The sequence below is a fragment of the Rhipicephalus microplus genome, chromosome 6, assembly GCF_043290135.1.
Source record: "Rhipicephalus microplus isolate Deutch F79 chromosome 6, USDA_Rmic, whole genome shotgun sequence".
Lineage (NCBI taxonomy): Eukaryota > Metazoa > Arthropoda > Arachnida > Ixodida > Ixodidae > Rhipicephalus > Rhipicephalus microplus.
The window spans coordinates 146634044-146649976 of NC_134705.1; the positions used below are offsets into that span (position 1 = coordinate 146634044).

Below are 15933 nucleotides of genomic sequence, written 5' to 3' on the forward strand. Positions count from 1 at the left end.
CAGGAGATAGGGCTCAGGGTTCTCCCATGGACCAGACACCCAGCGAAGGAGAGCCCAGCCTTGCAATTCCGACTCTCGTGCATGGCCCACGCTGTCTCGAGACACGCCGCGCACAGGATCGCCGTCCTCTTCGTCACCGCACGGCTCATATGCGATTCGCCCCCGCACGGTGCACACATTCAAAAGGCCACACAAGTCGCCACCGCACGGCGTATTGTTTTGTTTTTGCACATTTCAACCCGCGCGCACCATATATTATGACAATGCACAGCTGTGGGGTATGTGCAAGGTAGAAAAATCCTGACCAGTTTGATTTAGCCATGGCAGAAAGTTCCTGCCATTGTCGGTAGTGACAAAAGTTGGGATATGTGTTGGGCAGGCACCCCACTCTTTGATCATGTCTCAGAGAAACTCAAGTATGTTTTCTCCTCGTATGCTTCAGCGGCATGGGTTTGCGGGCGGAGGCGTATATTGGCTGCATAAGGTCACGATCCGTCATGTGGGCCGTAACACACGCATAGCTGTTGCAGGCCCTCGATGTTTACCCATCCGTTGTTTGAGTGAAGCACTCAGCCCCACCGTCGTCAAATATTGTCCTAACGTGCTTCTTCAGCGCATTCTTCTTGAACGTGTAGAAATTTGGAATTACCGTTCGTTAAATCATTTTCCATGACGGAATGACGTACTCCATAATCATCATCACATCAGCACATCATCTCGACAAAGCTTGGCTCCTCGGCAGCGCTGTAAGGCTGCAGGCCATGAGCAACGAATGCTGCAGTCTTCTTTGTCATCTCTTGCGTTTTTGCTGATGACGGTTCAAATGTCAGATTAAACAAACTGGTCACAGTCAGCTGCGATGAGAGGCCTTTTGGCTCACTTATTTTTCAGAAAACTGTAAAGTTGACGCAATTTTGAGTACTTTTTGTACTTGCCTGGGCGTCTATTAAAGTGGCCGACAAACGTCTTTTGGTAGCAGTAGGTGTCGTCAAAATAACTCCGCAAGTCTCGTACTGAGCTTTGTCTTTAGCAGACACTTTCAGGAAAAAGTTTCATGTCAGATTCGTGCACGTGTGTTTACCTGGCATGGGCGCGGTCGACGCCATCTTCAACTGTGGAGATAGTGGTTCTCGAGGCAATATAAGACAACAGTTGTAAACGCGGCTGAAGCTCAAGGAACACAAAGATGTATTTCTGGATCCTTGTTGCACAATGGCCCCTCGTTGCCTTAGAGATTTATGGATATGTGGCAGCCATGATGTGTAAAACATAGTCTCCAAAATTTGTATAGTACTGGTCGTCCATGGCTTTTGCGGACTATTCGGAATTGCCGATTATTTCGAAAATATTGAATACTTGAATTTGAATCAAAGCGAATAACGAGTAGGGTAGAATTCAATGGAATATTTGGAATACCAAATATTCGCCCATCCCTACTTTTTAGTGCCAAGAAAAGTAATAGGTGTGGCTCTAGCAAAGGCTTCGGGGTGCCACATCCTTGATCTGAAGGGCAGGCAAGGGGTCATTTTGCACGATGTGAGCTATGGCAAAAAAAATTGAGGAAAGGGGGTTTGGGCTGGGTGTGTCACTCCCTGGCAACACCACTGGGCTCTAATTTGCAAATTATGCCAGTCACTGAATACAGAGAAAGCATAAAAACCATGACTAAAGAAATAAAAAAAGCAGGGAACTAATATTTCTCATATTTATTACCATGGAATTATCAAGCGAGAAATTCGAGATTTTTCTGAACTAACCCAAATTTCCTGTTTCCAGATAATTATGCAAATGCCTTTGTCTTATTTATCAAAATTCATTTATTCAAGTACTTTACCATGCTTTGATTTCATAACTGTACTTTAAGCTTATCTCGTATGGGAGGCACTTTGTTTTGAAGGCACTTCGTTTTGAACACAAAAAGGCAAGATGTGTCCCCTTCGCATCTGCTGGCAGATATACATAACACAACTAATGAACTTTATGAAAACAAAATAGTAAAACTCACTAGTGTTAACCAAGCATTTACATACTGAAGTATTGGTCTGTCATCGCAACTTTGAGACACACATTTAACTGAAAGCATTTGTTTGTGGTAGCTTGTAATCTTCAACAGTTTGTATATGCATATTTCCTTACAAAAGATTACCCAATTTCCTGCATAAAGCTGTCTTGTTAAAAAGTTTGGGATATTATGTCGAAATCCTCTTATGACATTTCATAGAATGCTACTGAAAGCCTGAAATGCTACTGATATTCTGCTGCTAATTTTGCAGATAGGTTCCGGGCTATGAAAGCAGCACCGGGCACCTACTACATCACAGTCATCGAGGATGCTGACCGAGGAACGGTAGTTGCCTCGGCTACCCTCTTCGCAGAACTCAAGTTCATCCGTGGACTGGCCACAGTGAGTGCATAGCATGTACACTTAAACCTCTATATAACAGAACGAGATATAACAAATTACTGGTTAGAACGAAGTAAGCAAATATCTTTGTCATAGGTAAAGTGTGAAGAATGTATGTTTATAAGCACTTTTATAATGAAGTATTTTCGTGGCAGATCCCACATGTGTTATAATGAGGTTTGAGTGCATCAACATGACTAGCAGTGCTATCTATGGCAGTGCTTATGTGCGAATTGCTGCAAGGTCCTAAAGTTCTGCCTGCACCTTTGAGGTGTCTCTTTTGAGTGGGAGTTGCAACGATAGGTCTATGATAAGATAAGCGGTTATGTAGAAAGCAGTAAGGTGGGCTAGCTGGTGTTCATTCATCTTCAAAAAAGCACTTAGTTACTAGTACAGACGCAGAACAAAAACTTGGACCATCTCCCCGAAGGGAACCCTGATGGGATGCGAAACAGCAGCGTTGCACACTGGTGGCATCACAGGTTGAACAGTGCTAACGAAGATGCTGTTACGAGCGCTGGAAGATTCATTTGAAGGGATGGCAGGCATAGGTTTTATCGTTTCTTCAGAATGGACACAGCCGCTGAAGCAAAGCTGGCGCGCATTTCGCCTTGACTACCGCAACCTTGTGATCTGTGAAGTGCACGCTGAGAGGTTCCTGCAGACATTCGACGTAAAAGTTGGCAAAGACAAGATCGATGCATGTTCCTCTTATTGTGGCCCCGCCCCAGTGGTCTAGTGGCCAAGGTACTCGGCTGCTGACCCGCAGGTCACGGGATCGAATCCCGGATGCGGCGGCTGCATTTTCGATGGAGGCAAAAATGCTGTAGGCCCATGTGCTCAGATTTGGGTGCATGTTTAAGAACCCCAAGTGGTCAGAATTTCTGGAGCCCTTCACTACGGCATCTCTCATGATTATATGGCGGATTTTAGATGTTGATTGATTGATTTGTGAAGTTTCAACATCCCAAAACCACCATATGATTATGAGAGACGCCATAGTGGAGGGCTCCGGAAATTTTGACTGCCTGGGGATCTTTAACGTGCACCCAAATCTGAGCACACAGGCCTACAACATTTCCGCCTCCATCGGAAATGCAGCCGCCGCGGTTTTGGGTTATTAAACCCCATATATCTATCAATCCTCTTATCGTGGTGGGTAGTTTCTGTTATGCCGACACGCACGTCAGTGAGTGCACATTACGCATGTAACTGACGAGCCATTCTCTTCCTCGTTCGCTGACGTCAGCGTTGAAGTCTCCCACGACTATGAGAGGCGCGTGTCAACACGCCCCGCCGCAATCAGTGGGTGTCTCCTCCAGACAGCGCTGAACCTGTTTATTCAGCAGGTTGGGAGCGAGGTACAGCGGCAGAATCGCGACATCCCCAAATGCGTGACCTACTTGGCACCACCCCAACGCCTGCGGCGAGGGATGCGATGTGTTGGCACAGACACACGGACAGACAGCATTACGCAGGCTAGTGAAAGAGCAGCTTAGCATCAAATAAAATACATGACACAAGATGACAAGCGCAACTACCAACTCGTTTATTGTGTGTGGAAAAAACGTGGCTCCGAGAAAGTGGTTTTGCCAAATGAGCATTCACATATGCTTGTAAAAAATACTGATGGAGAAGGGTGTCAATTACACTGAGGCAAAAAGAAAAATTAGAGAGTGGCCACCATCTCAGAAGCAAGATCAGGAGAACATTAGCGACTTACAGTTGCAAAATCAACATCAGCAGCTGTTTTCTGATCACCTGGGCATGCTTATTTGACACAGTACTTTATTAGGGCAAATTTTTTTGGCACACAATAAACCAGTTGAGTTGATAGTTAGCTCTGGTCGTTTTGTGTCCTCTTGTGACATTGTGTGTCCGTGTTAACTAGGCAGGCTTTTCTCTTAATTTTATTATGAAAAATATGGACGCAACATGGAAAGCGGATTATTAGTATGGTTGTTCATTGTTGGGCCCATCTTCTCCTTGTCAGGAGTATGTACCTGTTTTTGTAAACGCACAATCTGTCTCTCCTTCTATTCACAAGACATTTTTCCCAGTGTTAAAGATGTTACAGGCATTAACAGCGAAACAGATGTATTTTACAAATTTACAAGGCATTTTTTTTTCTACAATGTGGATTTTTTTATTGGCACGACATCAAAACGGAGGTCCTGCCACAGAGATCAAGATACCACAAGTAGGTCGGTCTCTAATAAAACAAGCGAGTTCTTCTTCGTCGTCCTTTCTATTGTCCTTCATAGCACATGCATAACTGTATCATCTTTCTTGATGCAAGCACGTGACAATACAAGCACTATGACGGTTGGGCTGTGTCGTCATTTCAAATTAACTCTACGCTGAGGTAGAAGAACTTTGCTGCACATGAAGTTACATTAATATGAGCAATTAACAAAAAGTAATAACCTTGGTAAATATTAATTATAGGGTGACATCAGTACTACAAATTGAACGCAAAACATAACAAGTTCACTTGAGTATCAGTGATGATTTGCCGCTTTTCCTGACCGTTCAGCTGTGATGTGCCTTTTCACGAAATTGTCACGCGAGCTTCTGGCCTGATCTTACTGGGATGGCAAAATTCCTGCGTGCCCAGTGTGTTCGACTTCGCTCTCACCCATATCGGCGTCTTAAATTTCAGCCATTATTATCTCAAACTACGTGCGTTTTCTGAAATTTTACAAAATTTTTTCTGCATGTCATAATGCCTCACGTTTGACAACTTTTCTGGATAAACTATGGTTCGAAAGTTAATAAATAAAAATTTAATTAACAAAAATTTGTTACTTACTCATTCGAATGTAATTTCATGTGCGGCAAAGTTTTCTGCCTTAGTGTAGAGTTTGTTTGCGAAGACGACAGAGGCTTGACTGTCGTTGCATTTTTATAGAAAGATCTTTGTCTCGAAGAAGACATAATGTACTACAGTCGAACCTCGATATATCGAACGGCGCGGCGATAGCGAAATAGTTCGATATATCCAGAATTCGATATAAAAAAAAATCACGAAAAAAATGCGTCAACAGCTTGGTGAAAACAACCAAAGAACCGTTCAAGCGTGGTGCAGTAAATACTCACTTGAAGATTCAAACATAGTGTTTATTGTGTTGGTTTAAAATATTAAAAAAGAGTAGCCTGCTTTTTGTTGGCCATGGCGTGTTTGACGACTGCGTCCTCAATATAGTCCAGGCGATCCATAAGTGATAGGCCGGTGCCTGCGGTGCACAAGGGCCAAGGCAGCTACGACCTCAGCTGATGTCAGGAGCAGGGCACCATCGATCAGCGCTTGCGGGATGCACCTCGGCAGAGTCTTCATTTGGCTGCTCAGCAGTAGCTTCGGCAACAATCTCCACATTCGTGAGCTCCGCCGTTCGATGTTAGGCCTGTCGCGCGCATGAACACTGCGAGCACAACGACCGATGCCTGCCGATGCTACGGGGGAGGAGCTTGCAACAAGTGCGCACTGTGCCGTTGACACCATAGAGACTGCAACGACTGCAAGCTGCAAGGCTGCGGCGTGAGTCCGGGTGTAAAGCGCGCACATGGCGTGCCCATGCCGGCTTGCCTGACTGCTTTCTCTTTCCCGGCGGCAGCGCGGGCCGCATCCGAGACAGTCGTCTGCGTCCTTTTCCTCCTATGCTTTCCTCCTCAATTTTTACCTCCCACTCCCCCTTCCCCTGCGCGAAGCCGTGTCGGTGCCTTCGTATTGAAAGACAATAACAGCTCCGCGCTTTTCTCTTCACTTTCCTCATTCAAGGACCTCTACCGCAAGGCTGCGGCGCGCGTACGCCGCTACGTTAAAGTGGCGCTCTCGGCGCCATCGATGTGCGCAGCATTCGTAAACGCCCGCCGCTCTACTGCTACTTTCGAGAGTTGCGGGAAAGCTCGCCGCCTGTCAACGGAGCGCGGGCAGTTTGGGGTGGCTGAGTTCGATATATCTATTATATGTCAAACTTTGTTCGAAATAAAAAAATCAATATTGCTTGCGATTTCCCACGTGATATAGGAACAGTTCAATATAGGCAATAATTCGATATATCCGTGTTCGATATATTGAGGTTTGACTGTATATGCACGTATCACACATCTATTTCACTCTCTCCTAACAATCAAAAGTTTCCCATCTGTTGCAGAGAGGTCACATAGAAGATGTGGTTGTCTCAAGCGAGTACCGTGGCCGCAACCTAGGCAAGCTGTGAGTACATCTGCTGTATCAAGCATCTGCTTATTTGAGCTACCAATATTGTGGCAATTCGCCATGATGAGGCACTACTTTGTTTCAGGGGGGCATTTTGAGGTGCCAGACATTGATCGTAGCTAATGATGCGAGCATTACTCATTCCTTCGTTACGTTAGAGCATTTGCAATTCGGTGTCGTGATTACCAGATGTGCTCATTAAAGCACGAAATTCAGATGAAAATATATGGCTCTTGGAGGTCTTTTAAGTGCTGCCACACAGAAAGAAAAGAATGTGAAAGAGGAGAACTTCACACATTTTTTTTGCTGTTTTTGATTTATGCCCAGAGGCCACCAAAATGAACCGTAAGTGTACTTTTAAGGGGGTTATGAACCATTTCTCGAGCTAGGTGAGATCACACATCCTGCAGATAGCTGAGAGTGCCTTTAACATCTTGGTCAAATATCAGTTGCTCAAAGTGAGCTTACAAAAGGAGCACAGAGTTGCGATTTTCTTAGACGCCATCGTTTCATGCGGAGGCCTCTGCCGCCTCTCTTCAGAGCTGCCAGCGCTTGCTGTTTAGCATCAGACAGCAGTTCGCATGACATTGACAAATAGTGGACATAAATCGAGAGCCGAATTTGGATAACACGTGCTTCTTGCCACAGTGCGCGACTACGTGCCAGCATTGCGCTCGTTAGTCTGCAACATTACAGTGAGTGGCACTCATGCAAGAGATTTGCAATGATGTAACAGTAGTTGTTGGGGTTTAACGTCGCAAAACCAGAATACGATTATGAGGGAGGCAGTAGTCGAGTGCTCCACAAATTTCGACCATCTGGTGTTTTTAACATTTACTTAAATTTAAGTACACAGGCCTCAAGTGTTCTCACCTCCACCATAAATGTGCTTGCCGAGTTCGAGATTTGATTCTGCGACCTTTGGGTCAGCAGTCGAATGCCGTGACGACTAGCCCTCCATGGTGGGTGAGGAATCGGAGAGCGACCCCATTTTTTGGCACATGCTCACAATATCATGATTTTTTTTTTCTATGCCCCAAGCCATTCTTCCCTGTGTAGCATCCAGCGTGCTCGTTGAACTGCAGGTCGCGAGATTGAATCTTATCCATGGGGCTGCATTTTCAATGAAGTCAAAAAATGCTTGAACATTGTGTACTTAGACTCAGCTGCATGTTAAAGAACCCCAGCTGGTTGACATTTTTGTTTTTGGAGCCCTCCACTATCGCGTCTCTCATAATCATACGGTTGTTTTAGGGCGTTAAGTCCCACCAACTATTGCTGAGAAAGCACGTGACAAACCTGTGTAACTTTATCCATTCTTCATGGATTTCAGAAATTTTTGGAGCAATCTTTTCGCCAGGCAGTAAACCAAAGTGATTAAATGAGTAGTGGTTCACCAGCCGTCTAGGAATTTCTCTACATGTCTCGTAGCATGTTGAGGGGCTGGAATTGTGAATCGTGTTTTTTTTTACCACAGATATGAACAGGCACAATGCAATGCCAGTTAGTAGCATGCTACGAAATTTGATACTTTAATAGATAAGAGCTCCTAATGTTTATTAATTAAGTAGCTTTAATAAATGAGTCGAATCATTCTAATCATTGCTCGAGCAGTCAGTAAACAGGATATATTTTTTAGTGTCGCATATTCATGAAAGCACTTGCTTTGTTCTTCCTTTTTTTTTTCCTCTACAGCCTGATACAAACGCTTGTACGACTCGGTAAGCGACTTGGCTGTTACCGGCTCACACTCGACTGCAAGGACACTGTCATCAAATTCTACGCCAACAATGGATTTGCCCTCGAGGCTGGAAGTTCCAACAGTATGAGCCTGCGTTTTGCTGTAGCGCAGTCTCAATAGCCCAGTGACAATCCCTCCCAGTGATTGCAGACTTATTCTCAGTTGGATAGCAATCAGAGATGAAAAAAAGAAGATAAGCAATGAAAATACTGTCCTGCTGTTAAGCGCACAAATGGCCCAACTATTACACTTTTCATCGCTTGAATGCCGGATGCACAAATGTAGTTTTAACGCATTCCTTTGTCGAGCTTGTGATTTGTGCTCGTTTTTCTGCTGTACACTTTACGACGCAGCGTTGAGAGATGGCACTCACTGAAGACACTGCGTGCTTGTTCTGATACTGTTTTCTTTGTTCCGGATTAAGATAATTTATATACTGTATTTGATATTACATTTAGTGCAGTCAATAAATGATGAAAGGTATTCTTTGCGAATGACTTTCTTGGTCTATTTTTCGTGAGGCCGCGTGCTTGAACAGTGCTGCAAGTTTCTGGTTCAACTCACTGGAACAGTCAAGAGGTCAGTGCGAACAAAGAGGCTGAGGTCATCCTCATCTCAACAGCTGCTGTAGCACTCACGCCTTGTCAGCTGCAAAATATATTGTCGGTCTCAATATACACTGAAACCTCGATATAATGAACACCGATATAACAAGATATCGATTATAGGAAAGAAAGTGGAAGATAGTCTTGCAATATAGTGTTAAGAATATAGTTTTATAACGACTGATTGGATATAACAAACTTGTTTATGTGCAAGATACAACCTTGTTTAATGAGGTGTGAGTGTACAAACATCCAAGTGAAAAAATGTTTGTACCTTGGCCTGCTTGGAAGTTCTTCACAGACTCACAATTTTGAAAGATATCAACTGTTTAATTAAGAAATAAGGGAGAAACAACGAACAACGTGCGTGACATCTTTTTATGTGTCTTTTTTTTTTTTTTTCATCTGGGTCAACTTCTCCTCTGTGTATGTTGCCAGCTTGACATTTCGATTCCGCTAACACTTGGCCATTCCCGACGTCAAACTGTCCTCGGTTAATGTGGTGTAGTCCCGAAAGTACGCGGGTATTTTGGATACACCATGTGCTACGTCTAGGCACGCTTTCTTTCTCATCAGAGCTTGACTGGTCAACTTTTCCCGGCATTATCCACCACATCTCTTCAGTTGGCTGATGCAGGCGGTTGCCTAGTAGACCCTTTTTCTTGCACTCATCTCAGTCACTCTTTAGGTGTCTGCTGGGAAAACTTCTACCCCTGTGAGTGGACATCTAACCTTTTCTTAGTTTTGGTTGGGGTACCACTGTGCTGCGGAACGCTGCGAATGACCACTATGTCTCCAACGCTCAACTTGTACACCAAGAGATTATGCTTGTCGAAATGCTGCTTTGACCTTTCATGCTGGCTCGCTATGTCCCCTCGAGCTATCTCTCGAAGTTGCTCAGTGCATACCCCCTCATTATTTTCCTTGTTCAGCCATCCGAGCACACCATCTTGCATCCGTGGTTAATACTCATGCAAGAGCTTGAAAGGGCTAGTCCCTGTTGAGGCATTGTAAGCGGTGTTAAGGTAGCCTTCTCTCTCCTTGATCTTCTGATCCAGTCCCAGTCCTTGGGAGTGGGGTCCTTGATCGTTGCCATAATACACGTTACCAGAGTTCTGCTCACACGCTCCACCTGGCAATTTGCCTCTGGATGGTGTTCAGAGTGTGGGCCAAGCCACTTTCCTGACAGTAGGCTTCGAAGCTGTAGGGCGTGAAGCAAGAGCCACAGTCAGAAATGATGCGCTCCACAAGTCTGAACTCTGTTATGAAGTACTGCATACGCAGCAGCACATTTCTCGCCAAGGTGTCTTGAACGGGGAATAGGTGCACAAACTTAGTGAGTATCCACCAGCACCAATATCAACAGGTTTTTCTTGGAACTTCTCAGAAACGGACCAACGTGGTCCACATGAACAACTTATAATGGTCTCTTCCCAGGTGGTATCGAGTGCAGGAGCCCAGGCTTCTTTCCTCCTGGTACCTTCGTGATAAGACACTCAAAACACATACGAATGTTCTGGTCCACGTAGCTCTTCATGTGAGAAAACCAATAACGTTACTTGATTTTGTCATCAATCGGTCTGTTGCAAAATGTCCCTGTAAGTCATTAAACTTGACGCACAATGTTTTGCGCATGCTTTTAGGCATTGCGAAGAGAAGTTGTCCATCGTGTTCTTTGTGAAACAGTTTTCTGTCTCTCAGCCGTAAGTTCTCGACCTTGGCACTCTCTTCTTGGGTCCTTTCTTTGACTGACTTCTCCAATACTTTAGCGAGCTTCGCAAAATCTGTATCAGAGCACTGAATGATCACAACTTGCTGCTCTAATGTCATGGTAAGGCACACTTCGATCCTTGTATCGACGACCTCATTGAGAGTGTCCTTCGGCGCTCTTATAGCTTCACAATTCAAATAGTAGTCTACACGTGCCATTCTCTTACCTGATCGGTGCTTCACCTCAAAGTCGTACTCTAGAAGTAAGTCTAACCACCTTGCTATCTGTGGTCAATCTTGTGCACATTTATATACGCAATCGCTTGACAATCTGTCACCAATGCGAACGGAACGCCTAGGAGAAATGGGCAAAGTCTTTCCATACTCCAGACTATCGCCATCAGCTCCAGCTTTCTCGCATGGTAATTTTTTTCAGTATCAGTGGTATGCTTACTAACACAGATCACCAAGTTCCAGCGTCCCAACTCATATTTTTGAAGGATCATCCCCGCAAGTTCATGTCTGCTTGCATCCATGTGGAGCTTCGTTGAAGTCAAAGGGTTGTACAACTTCAAAATGGGTGGCGCTGTCACTTTATTTCGGAGCTGGTCGAAAGCTTCTTGCTGCTCCCCTCCCCATGTGAACTTCCATTCCTTCATGGTCAAACAAGTAAGCGGTTCTGCCTTCAAGACATATAATGGATAATGAAATGTCTGCAAAATCCCGTTAGACCCTAAAATCTCCTTACACTGTGAACATCAGTTGGCATGCTGGCGTCCAGCATAGCTTGTCGCTTCGCTTCGTCTAGCTGCAGATAGCCTTTCACAATCTTGAAGCCCAAGCAGTCGATTTCGTCACTTTCAAACACACACTTGGATATTTTCAGGTTTATACCAGCAGCTCGCATGACATCAAACACTTGTTTGAGCTGAACTAAGAACTCTTCTCAGTTCTTGGCTGGAATCAGTAGGTCGTCTATGTAACGCAGTACTGCAGTGTTGCGCGGAGATCCGAGAACCTTGTTCATTAGGAGTTGAAATACAGCAGAACCATTTATCAACCCGATCACCGTAGGGTCAAACTGGCTAGTCCAATCAGGCATGATGAATACAGTTCTGGCCTTTGATTCCTCACTTAGTGGAAGTTGAAGGTATCCGTTTGCACAATCTAACACATAGTACATCTGTGCTCCAAAGAGTCGTTACTGCTGGTCATCAATGTTTTTAGCCGTCGATAATCTATGACGAGACTATTTTCTCCGTTGTTCTTTTTCACAAGTAGCACTGGACTAGTGTATGGCGATGTTTCAGTTACGATGCCAGTCACCTTCCATTCCTTGACAATTACTTGGATTGCCTTTCTTTCCCCTGCATTAGTCATGTACAATTTGCAGGTAACTGGGCTGCTCCCGGGACGCTCTGTGCTTGTCATCTCTAGTTAATTGCAACACCTCAACTCTGATAAATTCAGTGCAAATCAGTTCCTATATTCATTCAGGAACTCTAGCAGTGCATCAACTTGCTATTCATTGACATCCTTCTCTCGGTTTAGCATGCTGCAATCAATGGACTTCTGCTGAGGTGCATGTCTCACGGGGGTTAGCTCTTCACTCCCTGATAGCAGCTGAGCATGAGTGAACTAACTTCCCTTGACCAGCAGTTAGTCTTCATACGTACTTGTTGTTCAACATGGGTATCTCAACCATTCCATCTTTGACGGGGTGTAGTATTTCCTTCCGAGTTCCCGTAGGCAATGTAACGTTTCCTTCACTCTTATTGCTCTCCACTGTCACCCAACACACAGTCCTTTCAGGTATCACAATGGTTTCCTTGACACGAAGTGGCTCCTTCGAAGGCTTCACCTGGGCAAAGGCAATATTGGAAAATGGAAGATAATTTCTGTAGCCAGTCCTGGGTTCATTCCTCATGCGTAAGTATGCATTGCATTGTGGTCTTGTTCCGTCCAAGTCCTACCAACTAGCATGCCCATAAACAAGGCACTGTTGTGAACGACAACTACCTTGTCCTTGAGGTATAACACACCATCAATTTCTATGTCAATCTCAGAGGTTCCAATAACTTGTTCCAATCATTGTTTCCCAACCCATACAACGCTTGTACCTTGCACACAACTTGCAGGTTGCTCCTTTCAGTCACTTGCTGACGCAATATACAATCTGAACTTCTTGGGTCAATCATCTCGGGGAGCTGGTAAGTACCACTGATCATCGCAGTCTTCAGGCACTTCAACGGACCATTGTCACTTCTTGGGTACTCATTCGCCATGAAGATTCCAGCAAGGTGTGTCCTTGAAGAGTCTTTCACTATGTGCCCGTACCTTCCACAGCTGTAGCATTTTCGCACTGACTGGCCACGCTTGGGATGCTCTGGCATTTTCTTCGATGGTCCCCCACCACTTGCTTGGTCAGTAACGCGTGCATTTGTGAGCGCTTGCTCGGTTGGACGCATGGCACTCCAAGAAGTCTTTGCATAAGATATCACAGTACCTGGGTCACCACCGCGTGGCTTGGCCCCTAAATAGTGCCACATTCTGGCTTTGGTTAGTCGCTCCAGTCTTTGCAAGCCTGCCAACAATTCGTCCTTGTCCTTGTGATCATTTACCAACATTGAGATGCATGCCTCCTTAAACCGCAGCCCCACCAAAACTTGCTCCTTGGTATGCTGCATAACGAGGCCTAATGCGTTGCATAATAGTGCCTTTCCAAGAAAGCATGCTATGATGGATTCTCCCTTCATCTGGAATCTTTTCTGCATTTGCTTCCCCTGTTTGGCCTTACTTGTCTTGCCCACGAAAGTCTTCTTGAAGGCTATCTTGAAGTCCTCCCTCGTAGTAAGGTCATCGACAGGGCCTGAAGCCAAAATTGAGCAGGTTCCTTCATGCGAAGCCTGATGTTTTCGAGTCTGAAGCTGTCCAGCCAGCCGTGCAGGACCGCCATGAAATCAGTACTCTTCAACCACGCCCGGGCTTTGTGGCATGAGCTTTTGCCATCAAAATAGTGGATAGCCTTATTCAGGCTCAGCATAACGTGGAACGTTTCAGGCTTCCTCTCGATAAGTTCCAATAACTGCCGGTTTCGCTCCAGCATAACTTGCATCATTTCGTTAGTTCCACCACAGTCTGCCATCTTCGGGATTGTTTGTCTCTACACGTCTCTGGCGTACACACAGTTTTCACCAACAGATAAACGTTTAGGCTTAGGCTTGCCGACGACACCCTGAGTGTCCGCACGCACGTTTCCAAGACGATACAATGACTCACGTTTTCGAAGTTGGTACTCCACGAAGACGCTACCGTTGTCCCTCGTGGACGTCGCAAAGAGTGTCCGCTAGTACGTTTTCAAGGCATCACACGATCCCCCTTTTCTGGTCAGTACCTCACAAAGGCGGCACCAACGCTGCGTCAGTTGAAAAGTTGGCGAACGTCACCATCGTCGCAATCCTCTACCATTCGCTTCCATGGTCGCCTTGCCACAAAGGTTTTCGGTGTATCCCACTTCTGAGATGTTAGCGAGTTCTTCACAGGCTCAGTTTAAAAAGAGCCTTCTTCTCCGGGTATGTTGCCAGCCTGAAATTTCGCTTTTGCTAACATTCACTAGAGACAATGGGCCTAAGTCGGTTTCATGTCCCAAGTTCTTGCTATGCGTTCTGGCCTTTGCTCCACCTACAGACACGGACATTGCAATAGCATGGGACACGTTACCGAGTTTACCTGTCTGCCTACACTATCATTGGAAAGAAAGACTGCGCATGATGTTTCACTGGAGACTTTCAGTGGTCTTGATTTGGAAACTTCATGATCATTGATCATGAAGTTTAACTGAGAACTCGATGATCATGAAGTTGAATTGGAAACTCTACGTTCATGAAGTTGAATTGGAAACTCTACGTTCATGAAGTTGAATTGGAATCTTTCCGGTCGTGAAGTTGCACCAGAAATCTGCAGCACATTCATACGCAACTGGGAAAAAAAGAGAGAATGTTAACCAGACATTTTGCAGGGAAGGTCTGTCGTTTTCATTTTGCATTTAGACATGTGATCGTTGAATGGGAAGCCACTTGTTTGGCTTCCACTGCCCTTGTTGGCCCATCTATACATATGCTTGAACCATGAGGTTATAAAAATAATAGATATATGGCAGCTATGAGGAATTGAGCATCGGTCGGCAGCGGGTACGCGAGTACCCTGCTATTCGTTTCCATGACACTTGGAAAAAGTGGCGCAGATTATGGTTTCTAAAGTTGCATGCTTTTCAAAAAGAAGATTGGCAAATACTTGCATTGTTTTGGTGTAGTACTTAATAATGATCAAGTAGTTGTGCCTTGATGTGCTGTTGACAGGCTGAATCGCCTGCACTTCCCTCGAGAGGAGGCAGCAAGTTTTGTTAGAACTAAAGCAATAAAGATAACCAGGGTATATCAGCAGTGGTAACCACTTGTTGTTAGAGTTTTATTAGCTTTGTTGATGTACTTATGGGCTGGATGTTGTTAAGCTTTCAGCTTCATTAACATCAGTGTTTTTGCAAGTATGCAAATAAACAAGAACTTCAACAGACTTTACAACTACACTGCGTCGTCATTCATGCAGTTTGGAGTCTTGTCAGATTGTTCAGTGTGAAAACAATTTTGAAGGGGACGCTGAAGAGTAAAACCATTTTCTGTATTAGCAGCAGATTATTCCTTTCACCACAGTTAAAAACACCAGACTTAGTCCAGGAAAATGTATGAAAGCGAGATCGGGGTAGAATGCCACCTCCACATTGACACATTAACTCTCCCTGATGTCGTAGATTTTGACGTCATCTGCTAAGATCTACATGTTTCTGTAGAAGAAATCGATGCTCATTGTGTTGTAGGAGGGCTTAAGACAATGTAGCAAAACTGAGACAATTTATTGGTCCCAATGTCGCCAAGGTAAAAAAAAAACTGAAATTCACGATGTCGCTGGCGTGCAGGTGGTGCAGTTATGGTGCGAAATTCAAGAATTAAGTGGCTTTAGATCAGTTTTTTTTCCAGGAATGAACATATGGAGGTAAAAGCAATGACAAAAGCCCTCGAATAAAAAAAAAAAAAAACACCAGGCCTGCGTTTAATGCGCAGCTCAGTCGCAGCAAATGCTGGAAGAGCAGCTTTTCAGATCCTTTTTTAAACACTCCAAGTACTAACTGCTAGAAGTGCACATGCAGGATACCCACTACGCCATAAATTATAGTTGTCGTGTAGTATGGAGTCGCTCA

General features: G+C 44.7%; 1 protein-coding gene across 10 annotated transcripts in view; it reads left to right on the forward strand.

Annotated features, from left to right (window-relative positions):
* Gnpnat (glucosamine 6-phosphate N-acetyltransferase) overlaps positions 1–15259 on the forward strand; it is a 72881-nt gene extending 57622 nt beyond the window's left edge. For 9 of the 10 annotated variants that reach the window (XM_075866825.1, XM_075866830.1, XM_037418721.2 and 6 more), the window contains 3 exons: positions 2274–2404; positions 6559–6620; positions 8319–15259. In XM_075866825.1, the coding sequence (XP_075722940.1) occupies positions 2274–2404; positions 6559–6620; positions 8319–8484 (359 nt within the window). In that variant the 3' untranslated portion in view covers positions 8485–15259. Of the gene's footprint in view, positions 1–2273; positions 2405–6541; positions 6621–8318 lie in introns of all 10 variants that reach the window. The other variant, XM_075866828.1, reaches the window with a different exon arrangement.
* The last annotated feature ends 674 nt before the right edge of the window (positions 15260–15933 follow it).